Source organism: Bidens hawaiensis, unplaced genomic scaffold (genome assembly GCF_021521415.1).
Source record: "Bidens hawaiensis isolate Kalapana, Puna unplaced genomic scaffold, B.hawaiensis_p1.1 tig00011466_1, whole genome shotgun sequence".
Classification (NCBI taxonomy): Eukaryota; Viridiplantae; Streptophyta; class Magnoliopsida; order Asterales; family Asteraceae; genus Bidens; species Bidens hawaiensis.
This window is the reverse complement of record NW_027491894.1, coordinates 20,995-32,500: the sequence shown is the minus strand read 5'-3', so window position 1 is coordinate 32,500 and position 11,506 is coordinate 20,995. Positions and strand designations below refer to the sequence as shown.

The following is an 11,506-nucleotide window of genomic DNA, read 5'->3' as shown; positions in this document are numbered from 1 at the left end:
CAGCAACAGCCAGCAGCCAACATAGCTTGGGCAGTAGTAGCACCCAAATCCCTTAACCAGTCATTGCTGTTCTTCAAATGGTGCCAACCAACATGGAATTCTAGAAATTGGCCTTAACTAACCACAAAACCAAACTTAATTTCCCATGTCTCCAAGCAAAACCTACAAATCACCACAGCTTAAGAATGTTGATCGTTTTATTACAAAAAAGGATAGAATACCTGAAGCATGGTAAATTTCTTCTTTACAACTTGAAATTTGAGCACCAAAACAGTGCCCTGTATAAAATAGAAATAGTTGTAGTTAATAAATAATAGATGGCAAAAAGGATTTTTAACAGAAATACCTTTATAGAGTATATGTGCAAGGAGGTAGAGCAATGTGATGTTCAACTAAGCTATTCTCAAATACAGCCTGCACAAATAAAAGAACATAAATCAACAGTTTATGACAACATAAGATTTTCATACGTATGACACAAAAATAACCTTTTCCTAATGAGGATGTTTGACTTACAACATATTGATCTCCATCAAGTTTTAATTCCAACATCAATCTTTGGCTGACTCTACTGTGTACAGAACAATCAATGGATCAAAAGGAATTCAAACCCAACTGACGAATAGCTAAATATATAGTCATGTGATTAAGTTAAAACAATAACAGAGTTAATTGAACGAACCTTTAACAATTACGCAATGAAATTGATGAAATATTGGTCATTGGAGATCAATTCAGAGTTATTGAGTAATCCCATACCGAATTCGAGGGCCTCTGGTGCTTACCGTCTTGGATTGGTATTGCCAATACAGTTGAGACGATGGAAATTAGGGCTAGGGTTCTGTGAATGATGAAATCGAGATGCAAAAGTTAATCAATAATCCATAGTTTCGGGGTTGATTATCTTATATTTGACATCATAAAATTGAAATGAAAAACTTACCATATTGATGATTAAACTAATTTGAAAGAGTCATCATCTCCCCGGTTGCAACTGCATCCTTCATATCATATAGGCAGGGGGTTGGTTGGGGAGGACCAGAGCGTATGAAAGAGATTGTAGAACCGCTCCTTCTAGAAGAAAATGTCGAGTTTGAACGCTCAGGATTTAACTTAAGAATTATCTGATGGTTGATATGCATCAAAATGCCGGTTACGGTTTACGGGAATAATATATTATATAATACACTAACGTGTTAGTACGTGTTGTGATTTAACGCGAAAAATAGACCGTTCTCCATTTAAGAACACATCAATATTACATGTTACAAAGTATTTCGATCATATATATCATTTTAGAAAAATGTAGAATATATATAAATTTAAGAAATATTCGTGTAATTTAGGGGTGTGCAAACTCGGTTCGGTTTGGTTATAGGGGCTTAACCATGAAAATTAGGAAAATGTAGAGCAAACATATATGATCTAATTCAAATATACCAATTTATGTTAATATATATCAGAGTTAATGGATATTTATACCACTTGGAAATTGTACAGATTATCAATGAGACCCAATTTAGCTCATTCTTTTAAGGCATTACTTATGTAACTTGAACATATATGATCTAATTCAAATCTATGCCAATTTATGCAATATAAAGTAACATCTCTAGGGTTTGGATCACCTACACAACCTAAGATTAATTAATCTAAATATGATAACTTGCTATTTGCTATAGTAACACATTTGACTGACATTACAACACATGTTGATCATTTGGACAAATCTATGCTGCTGCTGCTATTATCTGCATAAGTCCTGCTTGAACTTCCTTCCGAATACTTTCTCTTTGACCGGGCTTTTGTTGTCTCTTCTTTTTCATCAACAAACGATATGAATGTTTTAAGGGGCCCTGATTGGACGCTTCTCCCGGTTGACTCAGAAACAGCTGGATATTGCTTGTAAAATTCACGAATTGTTGCTGCAATGTATATGATAATTGCAAGAAAACAAGCTAATCCACATATAAAAAACAGGCCTTGAAAGCTTGCTAAGTCGAGTTGATCCACTTCAAATTTTGTTCCTTGGGAGCTGCATGCGCTTCTTAGTAACCATTTGTCGTGGATCCGTTGCAGATCACCGTTTTCTGATAGTTTAAGAATTGCTGTTGATATGTCAGCTGTTAAAGGAGAGTCCCGTGGGAAGGCCTGTGATGAAATAAGATTGGAAAGATTTAAGCTTGACTTTCTGTGCAGAAAGAGAATGCTTGACTTACAATGTCCAAGACTTGATTTTGATATGATTCAAGTCTAGAATATAATTTTTAAAAGTAGCTTGTTGTTAATAATCGTGGAAAAGTCTGATGTTGAAACTCATGCATTCGACCCTAAAGTCAAAGTTAGCAACAAGTAATGCATAGGTAAAGATAAAGTAAAATTCAAGTTTTTTTGGTTGAATAAAGAAATCCTATATGTTTCACAGCTAGCGTTTTACTAAAAAAATTCATGCAAGGATTTGAAGTTATATGCTTGACCATAAAAGTCAAAGTTATTAGGACTCATAGAAAGCAAAATCAGATAACTTCAGAAGTCAAGGTTGACTTTTACTGAAAAGAAAAACTACAATATCTTTACATGTACTAGTTAATCATGAACTCTATGTGAACCTACAGTTTATATATAACTACAAAAGTCAAAGGTACCAAATGTTAATAGGGTGGTTAACTTTTCAAACCATCTTTGTTAGTATTTAAGTTGTAAGAATGATCATTTTACTAAAAATGCATTATGTATTAACAAAAACTTTGTACTTACAAATCCCCATCCATTTTTGGTAAATTCTTGGCCAACAATGCTGAAATCACACCGGGTTGAAAGAAACAGCTCAACGTACGCGCGCTCATCAACAACTGCAGCAACACCTCCATGATTGGGGCCATTTTTCAAGGCTTTTTCAAAGTCTTCAGGCAATGATAGAGGAATCAGCCGATCTTTATGAATACCATATTCAGCTATAAGATAGTTACGTATGAATGAGTTTTCTTGGTACCCAATGGGATCTTTGCTTGCCATTAAACTATCAATTCCTTTAATAGGTGAGTAAAGTTTTTCAACAGTCAGGATTGAGGTTAAACTAGCTGTATAGCTTGAGTTTATTATCAGAACCACAAATAACCATAGAATTAGAACCATTCGACCGAGAGTGCTCAGCGTGTTTTCTCCTGCATACACCATGATCAAGATCATACAACATAGGGGTGTGCATAAAACCAAAATAAGTTACCCATAACTGAAATAACCAAACCCAACCCAAAACCGACATTTTGCTTTTATGTATTTTCAAAAACCGAAAATCCAGTTCGCTTTTGGTTTTGCAGTAACAAAAACCGAAAAACCCAAACATAACTATAAAACCGAACCGAGTTATATATCAAGTCCCGATCGATAGTCCAAAATGAACTAAACGAATAACTCCCATTTATTAATTAGAAAATATATAATAACTCAAAAACTGATTACAATCTCTCAAACTCTAACTCGGTTTGACTCTTGATAAACCCTAACTCAGTTGCAACTCGTGTGTCTCTAGATGAACCCTAAGTTGGTTACATCTCGAGTTTTTTAATGTCTAACAATAAATATAGACTAACCCAACTTGTTAGCCAAGACATTACCAATTATAATGGCAAAATAATTAGGAAACATAACCAACTATGACTGACTTGTCACTATTGGTCCCTCAAGTTCACCGACCTGTGACTTGGAGCCTGAAATTACGTCCAACAATATAACCAAACTAGTAAAAACCAGAAAAAAAACAAAAATAAACAACTTTTGTTACTAAGTTTTATGGATTGTAATTTTATATTATTGAATGTCACGTATTTTATAAAAAAATAATAAATGGTGTAGCCCAAATGTGTAATAATCAATTAATCATTATTTAACAAAAGAAACTAAGGGCCAAAGTTTCAGGCTCTAAGTTCGTTTATTTAAGCCACTTTTGGTTCAGTTTGAGCACAAAATCGACCCAAACCGACTCATGTAGACCCAAATACAACATTATGTTACATTCTTGAAAAGAAGCTTCATGTCATGGATCATGTTGATTAGTTAAGTCAAATATGTTTTGATATCGCGGTCAAGAAATAACTTTTTTATAAAAATGAAAAGAAATGCTTACTGTGGGAGGAAAACAAAGTTGAAAAGCTAAACCTGCAAGCAAGGAAAGGAAATTCTAGTTATGAGAGACAAGGATGTGATCATGTCTTTAGATGTGCATAATCTGTTAATTTGAACATTAGAAAACTAGTATGTGGAACAAAAATAGAAGATACTTACCATAGAACTGTGACAACCTGTTTTTTAGGAGGACCACGAAATTCATCATTTATACGATGTTCTAGTGTCCAAACAACGGCTCCCACAACTATGAAAAAGATTCCTGATACGCACCACATTGAAGGAGAGAACGGTCTAAGAAAAGCCCAAGTACTAGAGTTTGACCTCCATACTGGTGCCACTACAACAAGCCCAGATTCAATGAACGGTTGTGAAAAGTCTGCTATCCGTGTCCGGTTGGTAGTTATAGCAATGTCTCCCACCACTGCATCATAAACCTGCATTATATTTTATAGGATTTTAAGAAAGTTTCCACAAGAAAAACTACCTATTCATGAGCAAAAATAATGTGAAATTGCATCTCTACTTTTTATTGAATGATCTTACAAACTAAAAGGAAATACTCACACCATCATTTATCAAGCTCACGAGCTTCGTGTTACTCGGGTTCTTGACTCTGTCTCCATATGATTGAAACTTATAAGGAACAGCATATGGCAGTAAGTTTAGAGCAGCAGTGAAAACATCAATACAGTAGCCATTAAATGCACCAGTTTCCTTTGATTGTCCCACAAATTCTGTAAAACTGACTCGATTTGGAACACCGATTATCATCTGTTTCCCATTCTCAGGGAACACCCATCCACGCGGTTTTTGAATTGTTTGGCCTGGCCAAATCACAGTGTGTAATGCCTCAGAAGCACGTGTTCGGTGAGGTGGATTCATGTTGACTGTTTCCGGACTAATAGTTGACAAGCCCAAAAAGTTTGACCAATACCCGATTCTCCTAACACCGGTTCCAATCACATTAAGAACTTCATATGCAGGAAAAAACAAATCTTTATCAGAATTAAACTCAACAACTCCTGTTAGTCCTTTCATCTTAACATTCAAAATATCTTGAAGCAATAACTTCCCACCATTAAAGATACTTAAAGAATCAAGAGTCAAGATATCCCCTTTTGCCCCTTGTAACAGAAGATCTTTTGAAAATGAAATGTTCCCACCCCGATCAAAGTAAGCATCAAGTGCACGCGCAAGCAGCCAGACAGTGTCGTACGCGTATAAACAGTAACTACTTAACCCAAGTGTGGTTAAGTTTCGCCACTCGGAAGCAAACTTTTTTGTCAAATTTGTATTTTTTGTGTATGACTTTAATGTAATAAACCCTTGCATAACGTCTACCGTCTTTAAAGGAAGCGGCGAACTAATATCAATAACCGTTGAGAGCCAATTTGTAGCGATCCAAACATACCCATTATCTAACATATCAAGAGTTTTAGCCACTTCAAGAATATCTAATCCCCAATTAGCATAAGTGTGCACGACAAGAACTCTTGACTCCATTAAAGCAACTTGAACCAAAACATTACTTATGTCTGTTTTGGTGGCTAGTGGTGTGATAGGTGCTTTATGGGAAATCTTACATCCTCTAGCTGCTAATTGATCTCCCAATGAAACTATCCCATTTCTACCATGATCATCGTCCAAGTAGATTGCTATCACTTGTCTCCATTCGTAGTACCTGATAATATCTGCAATGGCAGCCATTTGATACCGATCACTGTGAGTTGTGCGCACGAAGAACGGATATTGAAGCGAAGATAATGTCGGGTCGGTGGCTGTGAAAGATAATAATGGAACTTGAAGCTCATTCGCCACGTGGGATATCACGTGAGCTAAAACCGAGCTTTGGGGGCCAATTAAGGCCACGGTTTCCGACTCCATGACTTGTAAAGCTGTTAACAGAAACAAATACACGCCCCCCCCCCCCCCTAGATTATAAGCAAAGATACAAATATTTAAACAAAAGAAAATGTTTAAAAAGATTTACCCTCCGTCATACTCAGGAACCCGCTGTAATTAGAGTCATGAAGAGTTATTTTCAACTTGGTTCCATTGAGAATAGTTGGATCATTATTGACATCTTCAATTGCAGCCTGTAAAGCTATCTTTGCCACTTTCCCAATAATGGAATCAAATGTCAAAATGGATGCAATATTTACGACATCAGGTCTACTAGAAACAGTAGTGTTATTAATTCCTTGATCGGCAAAACATCCACTGAAATTAACCATCAAAACCACCAATGCCCAAACTAAACTCTTTGACATTTCTCTTATAAAAGTCGGTCTTCGTATAACCTGTTATGCAAAAGAAAAAATAATGGAAAGTATTAGATCCTAGCATAACTTTTCTATAGACACATGGTTTAATATTAAACTTTTGGATATCTAAGTTTACAACTTTACTAGTTGATAGTTTAAAGAACAAAACTTTGAAAGCTCACTTAAGCAAAACATCAAACACACCTTGTGATCAACTTCAAAATATAGTTAAAAAGTAAATTAGAAATCTACAACATAATGAGGGGTAAATGATACATCAACAGAAGATATCAAAAGACAACGAAAACGCCTCAAAAAAGTCTCCAAAAATGTTAAAAAGATCATAGTTTTTTCCTATATACTCATGTAGTATATACATGCATATATGTATAGATTAATGTGTGTGTATATATATATATATATTTATAGAGAGAGAGAGAGAGAGATATTACAGAGAAGAGGAGAAGCAGTTTCGCTAAAACTGGAGAAAAGGTATGATTTATGGTATAAAAATTAGTGATTTGGTTTTCAGAAAACAAATGTCCATTTGGTTCACATGTCTTGAGTGAATGGTGTAGAGAAAGTTCCCACTTTGTAGTGACAATTGCCTTGTGTGATATAGACACATGCAGTTGAGAGTTTCTATTTTCTAGTCACATGTTTGGTCATTTCATGGTGCCTTTTTATCCTTTTCAAAATCAGAAAATATAATCCAAATAATTTATTAATCCAGTATAAGTTTTTTTTTCTTTACTAAATAACAAATTTTGTTTAATAAACATGGTCAAATTATAGATGAGTTCTTTAAAAAGTTCCATCATTGTCCTTTATATAATAAATTATCTTTATTTAAGTTCTTTTGACTAACGGTCATCGATTTTATCATCATCATCAGTTAAGTGATATTGGTGTTAATCATGTGATGTGTAAATAGGTAATGTCTTCCCCTTCAAATACTAAAATTCAAACTAAAATTTTTAAAAGCTTTTAACTATGGACTCACTAGCGGACAAATTTTTGTTTTACTTTTTTGAAAATTTCGGTTTTTTTTTTTTTTTAATCTTTTAAAGGTTTTTTTCTGGCTAAAAATGATTCTTAAAGTTTTCAATTTCAAAAAGTTCTCTTAGCTACCTCACCATATATATATATATATGATTGATTTCTTTTGAGAAGCACTTTGAGTTTTAAGAACTCGATAGAACCCAACGTAACAATAAAAATTTTTGAATTATTTTTTGCACATATGTAATATGTAAGTGTAAGTAACGTAAAAAAAATTACGGTATTTTTTTACACACCGACTCGACTTTTTACACATGTGTAACTAACATTTAAACTTGTCGAACTCGCTCGCTCGGAAATTGCTCGTTCGTTAAAACGAGCCGCTCTGCTCGGTTCGGTTTGTAAACGAGCCAAGCAATGAGCAAAGGTTTGCGTTCAGCTCGAATATTTTTAATTATTTTATATATGAACAAATATATAAATATACAGACAAAACACATAAATATAAGCCTACAATTATGTTTATCCCTTTAAAATTTTCATATTCCGTCAATTTTATAGTTTTATTTGCTCGATTCAAGTTTTTAGAATACTAGAAGCTTGTTTACATGATCATTATATCTCACTTCAAACTTATTTTCAATAAAAATTTACAACATATTACACGTTTGTCTAAAAACTACCAATTTATTTATAAAATATATAATTTACAACATTCAAATTTGTTTCTTACTGAAAATTTTAAAGTGAAAAAGAAATAAATAATGCTCGAAATCGCTCAATGTTCGATCGAAAAATGCTCGATACAATTTTGGCTCGTTTCGGTTTTCGCTTGGTTTGAATTTCAGCCGTTTGGTTCGGTTCGGTTGTAAACGAGCCAAGCAACAAGCAAGCCTTCGCTCGGTTCGGCTCGTGAACAGCCCTACCCACAGTAAAGAATAAACCTTTCAATCACCCCCTTAATCTTTGTTAGCACCCCAAGTCCACCAACCTAAGTAGCATCCGCATTTCTTCAAACTTATGTCAAATCATAAACAGATAAATATCAATAGCCTATTTTGGTTAGTTAGAATAAAATTGGTCATCAAAAAATTTTAATGACGATTACACAAATTTAGCGGTAAGTTTATCGAGTGAAGAGTAGCCATGCACGCGAGTGTGTGATTTGATAATGGTAGTATGTGACAAACCAAGTGTTCAAGCTTGATTTTATAATGCATGATGCGTGAAAGGAAGAAGGCGATGTGGGAAACAAAGTGTTGTATTCTTCTAAAGGCAAAGGTGGTCGGTTTGATTATCAGTTCGTTTTTCATTAGACCACTGCACTGACGAGTATAAGACTAGAACCATTATCATACGCAAGTCGGCACAAGAATGCGCATCGCTGAGCGCTGGCATACAAGCTGCCAGGGCCGGCTCCGAAAAGACGAAAAAAATTTTGGGCCAAAGGTGAATAGAGATGATCAACAAAACCGGTTCCTGGAACCGAACCGGTGGACCCGAACCGGTTCCTACCCGTTTTTTGTAGGAACCGGACCCTATCTGATTCAACCCGATGATCCGTGACCGGTTCTTGCATTTCTGAGTGGGGGCGGGTAGGAACCGGAACCGGTTCTGGAACCGGAACCGGTTCCTAACCGTTTTTTTTGGCCGTTTTTTGACCGTTGGGGTCAAAAATAGCCGTTTTTTGACCGGTTACGGTAAGGAACCGGGTTAGGAACCGGTAAGAACCGGTTAAATAGGTTAGGGGTCCGAGGGTGGGAGAACCGGTTCGGTTCCCTAACCGGTTCGAGCCTGGAACCGGTTTAAAAGGTGGTTTTGAATATAGGAACCGGTTAGGAACCGGTTCCGGTTCCTAGTCCCAAACCGTTTTGAACATCTCTAAAGGTGAACTTTTTTTTGGGCCTCAAGTAAAAGATACATTTTGTTGGGTTTAAACAATTTAATTATAAATGAGCTTATTTGATTATGATTTAAGTTGTGTAAAAAACTTTTTTATAAAAATAAGCTTAAAATTGTCTCAAATAAGACTAGAACCTACAACCTTTTTGTTAGATGTCATACCCCTTTACCATTAGACCAACCGAAATATTTTTCTTTTTAAAAAAAAATTATATATAATTTTCTTTTGAAAAAAAAATATTTCGGGCCTAGCGGGGTGTCGGGCATGTGGCCGTCGACTACCCTGCCATGCCTAAAAGACAGCCCTGAAAGCTGCCATTCTATACCTCTTGTGTCACAAACTTTCAAGCAAACATGCAATTCTTTTGTTAAACTTTATTCTATGGTGAAATGAAATAAGGAATAAATGAAAAAGAAACCTACACAATTTGTAGAAACCCAGCTTCAATAACTAAACAAGCACATTAAAAATGTTGCCCAGTATTTAAAAAATAAAAGTAATACACCATAACAAGTGACTGAGCACATCATCAATCAATGTATAAAAAACATAAACTAAGATACAGCACACAGACAAAACTTGATCCGGCGGAGCCAATCATATCATTCCTGCCTAGAACTTGACTCGGCTCGCCTGGCTTCATCCGGAGTCGAAGGAAACAGCTCCACATAACGTGTCCCGATCGTCATCCTATCTTTACACATGGCTTGCTTCGCCACCTCAGCAGACTCAAATGCCACATACGCCTCTCCCGTCACCTTCCCATCGGGCCTACAAGCAATATGCACTTTGTCCTCTGCAACATGAAAATCCTTAAAAAACTGAGCAATATCAGCCTTTGTCACCGTGAAGGGTAACCCTCTTAACTTGAGTATCTCAGTGTACTCCGTCCGATCCTTGTCTCTGACTTTCTTTGAGCGAGAGCGCGGGGGACTGTTATCATAATGGCCGATGTCATACCCAGACTCAGCCGCCACCGCATTATAATAGTCGTGTTTGTTGCACTTGAAAACTTCAACATACCTCCTCCCCATGTTGTGGCGGTCTTTTTGCACGGCGATGTCCGCCTGCACAGGCCTGGAGAAGACGAAAAAGGCCTCACCGGAAAACCTGCCGGTTTTGTTGACCATGAGGACGTCAACAATCTCGAGGCCGGTGAAGAACTTGAAGATGTCACCGTCCGTGCAGGTGAACGGGAGGCCACGCAGGCGGACGATGGGGAATCCAGCGTCTGCGAGGTAGAGATTGGATTCCGTCATTCTTGGTCGCTTTGAGCCCTCCGATAAGTACCCATACATTTCCCCCCTATAATTCATACCATGCCTAACCAAAAACAAAAAAAAATCCCCAATTTAATTTAATTATATCAGACCATCCAAGCCCGTGTTTCCTTATAACTTAAATAAGAATCTGAAGAGGTAGGTCCCAGCAGAGCCCAGTTGGTCCCGCAAGACTCACCTTGAACAGTTGGTCCCAGCAGAGCCCAGGTAGGTCCGTCTGCGCAAAGGCCATCTGTTTCCGCAGGACCCACCATGCTCATAGAACCTTACGCGCAGTACGCAAGCTGTACACGCAGGGAAAGCCTCCCAATGGTGAAGTACCCCGCTTGTTCCCGCAGTTGCGGATACAAGCCATCAGGGAAGGCTACCCGCAGACAGCAGGGCTACACGCACAAGACAATAGATACTTCAGTAGTCACATGAAGGAATGAGCAAGGCGGGAACAATCCCGCCAAAGTGAGCCAGTCCGTATGATTCTGAAAGATCTGTACTATACCTACCAAGGTATGGATAGGACAGACAATCTGATCATAACAGCCCATGAGCCAATCACAGGGTGACAGCTCACCGACAACAGTACGAGGAGGAGCACCCTCTAGTACTGTTTGTCACTATTAGCCGCTGCCTAATCACCAACCCTTACTGCAGGACGTGCGCAGCCTGCAGTTGGTGAAATAGTGTTACTGTTGGCCGTAACCTATTCACCAACCAGCATGGCCTGCGTATAATCCACAGTACATAGGACGTGCATAATCTACAGTTGGAGGAATAGTGCAGCCGACATAGTTACTGTTGGCCGTAACCTATCCACCAACCAGTATGGCCTGTGCATAGTCCACTGTTGGTAGAACAGGAATACTATTCAGCCGGCTGTACCTTCTAGGAAACCTACCTTCGGCTATAAATACTCCAACATCTTGGAATGGTAA

At 37.2% G+C, this 11,506-nt stretch overlaps 2 protein-coding genes and 1 long non-coding RNA gene across 6 annotated transcripts in view; all 3 read right to left on the bottom strand.

The window, feature by feature from the left end:
* The window catches only part of LOC143538011 (uncharacterized), a 1,208-nt gene extending 353 nt beyond the window's left edge, over positions 1 to 855 (bottom strand). Inside the window, exons 1-4 of one of the 2 annotated variants that reach the window (XR_013136179.1) lie at positions 683 to 855; positions 517 to 571; positions 347 to 414; positions 1 to 278 (exon numbers count right to left, since the gene is read on the bottom strand). The exon at positions 1 to 278 is cut by the window's left edge and continues 353 nt beyond it. This is a non-coding gene — a long non-coding RNA (uncharacterized LOC143538011). Of the gene's footprint in view, positions 415 to 516; positions 572 to 682 lie in introns of both variants that reach the window. The other variant, XR_013136178.1, reaches the window with a different exon arrangement.
* Positions 856 to 1,565: 710 nt separating this feature from the next.
* On the bottom strand, positions 1,566 to 6,868 carry LOC143538038 (glutamate receptor 3.6-like). 3 transcript variants are annotated; one of them, XM_077031677.1, is made up of 7 exons: positions 6,845 to 6,868; positions 6,119 to 6,428; positions 4,693 to 6,023; positions 4,285 to 4,562; positions 4,127 to 4,158; positions 2,758 to 3,164; positions 1,566 to 2,151 (listed from the first exon to the last, which is right to left on the bottom strand). In XM_077031677.1, exons 2-7 carry the CDS (start codon positions 6,396 to 6,398, stop codon positions 1,717 to 1,719), a joined length of 2,763 nt encoding a protein of 920 aa, XP_076887792.1. In that variant the 5' UTR covers positions 6,399 to 6,428; positions 6,845 to 6,868; the 3' UTR covers positions 1,566 to 1,716. The 3 variants fall into 3 exon arrangements, with proteins under 3 accessions (XP_076887792.1, XP_076887791.1, XP_076887794.1); XM_077031676.1 differs by lacking the exon at positions 6,845 to 6,868 and adding an exon at positions 6,597 to 6,809; XM_077031679.1 differs by lacking the exon at positions 6,845 to 6,868 and having other exon boundaries at positions 4,693 to 5,819; positions 6,119 to 6,809.
* Positions 6,869 to 9,729: 2,861 nt separating this feature from the next.
* LOC143538010 (uncharacterized) lies at positions 9,730 to 10,577 on the bottom strand. Its single transcript, XM_077031653.1, has one exon. It carries the CDS (start codon positions 10,554 to 10,556, stop codon positions 9,900 to 9,902), a length of 657 nt encoding a protein of 218 aa, XP_076887768.1. The 5' UTR covers positions 10,557 to 10,577; the 3' UTR covers positions 9,730 to 9,899.
* Between the last annotated feature and the right edge of the window lie 929 nt (positions 10,578 to 11,506).

Excerpts from the sequence above, each read along its gene's own strand:
- LOC143538038 (XM_077031677.1), bottom strand. The coding sequence starts at position 6,398 with ATGTCAAAGAGTTTAGTTTGGGCATTGGTGGTTTTGATGGTTAATTTC. Across the intron at positions 6,024-6,118 it reads GTTCCTGAGTATGACGGAGG|CTTTACAAGTCATGGAGTCG; the intron begins GTAAATCTTTTT and ends TTCTGTTAACAG. Across the intron at positions 3,165-4,126 it reads AACTTTGTTTTCCTCCCACA|GAGAAAACACGCTGAGCACT; the intron begins GTAAGCATTTCT and ends TGGTGTATGCAG.
- LOC143538010 (XM_077031653.1), bottom strand. The coding sequence starts at position 10,556 with ATGACGGAATCCAATCTCTACCTCGCAGACGCTGGATTCCCCATCGTC.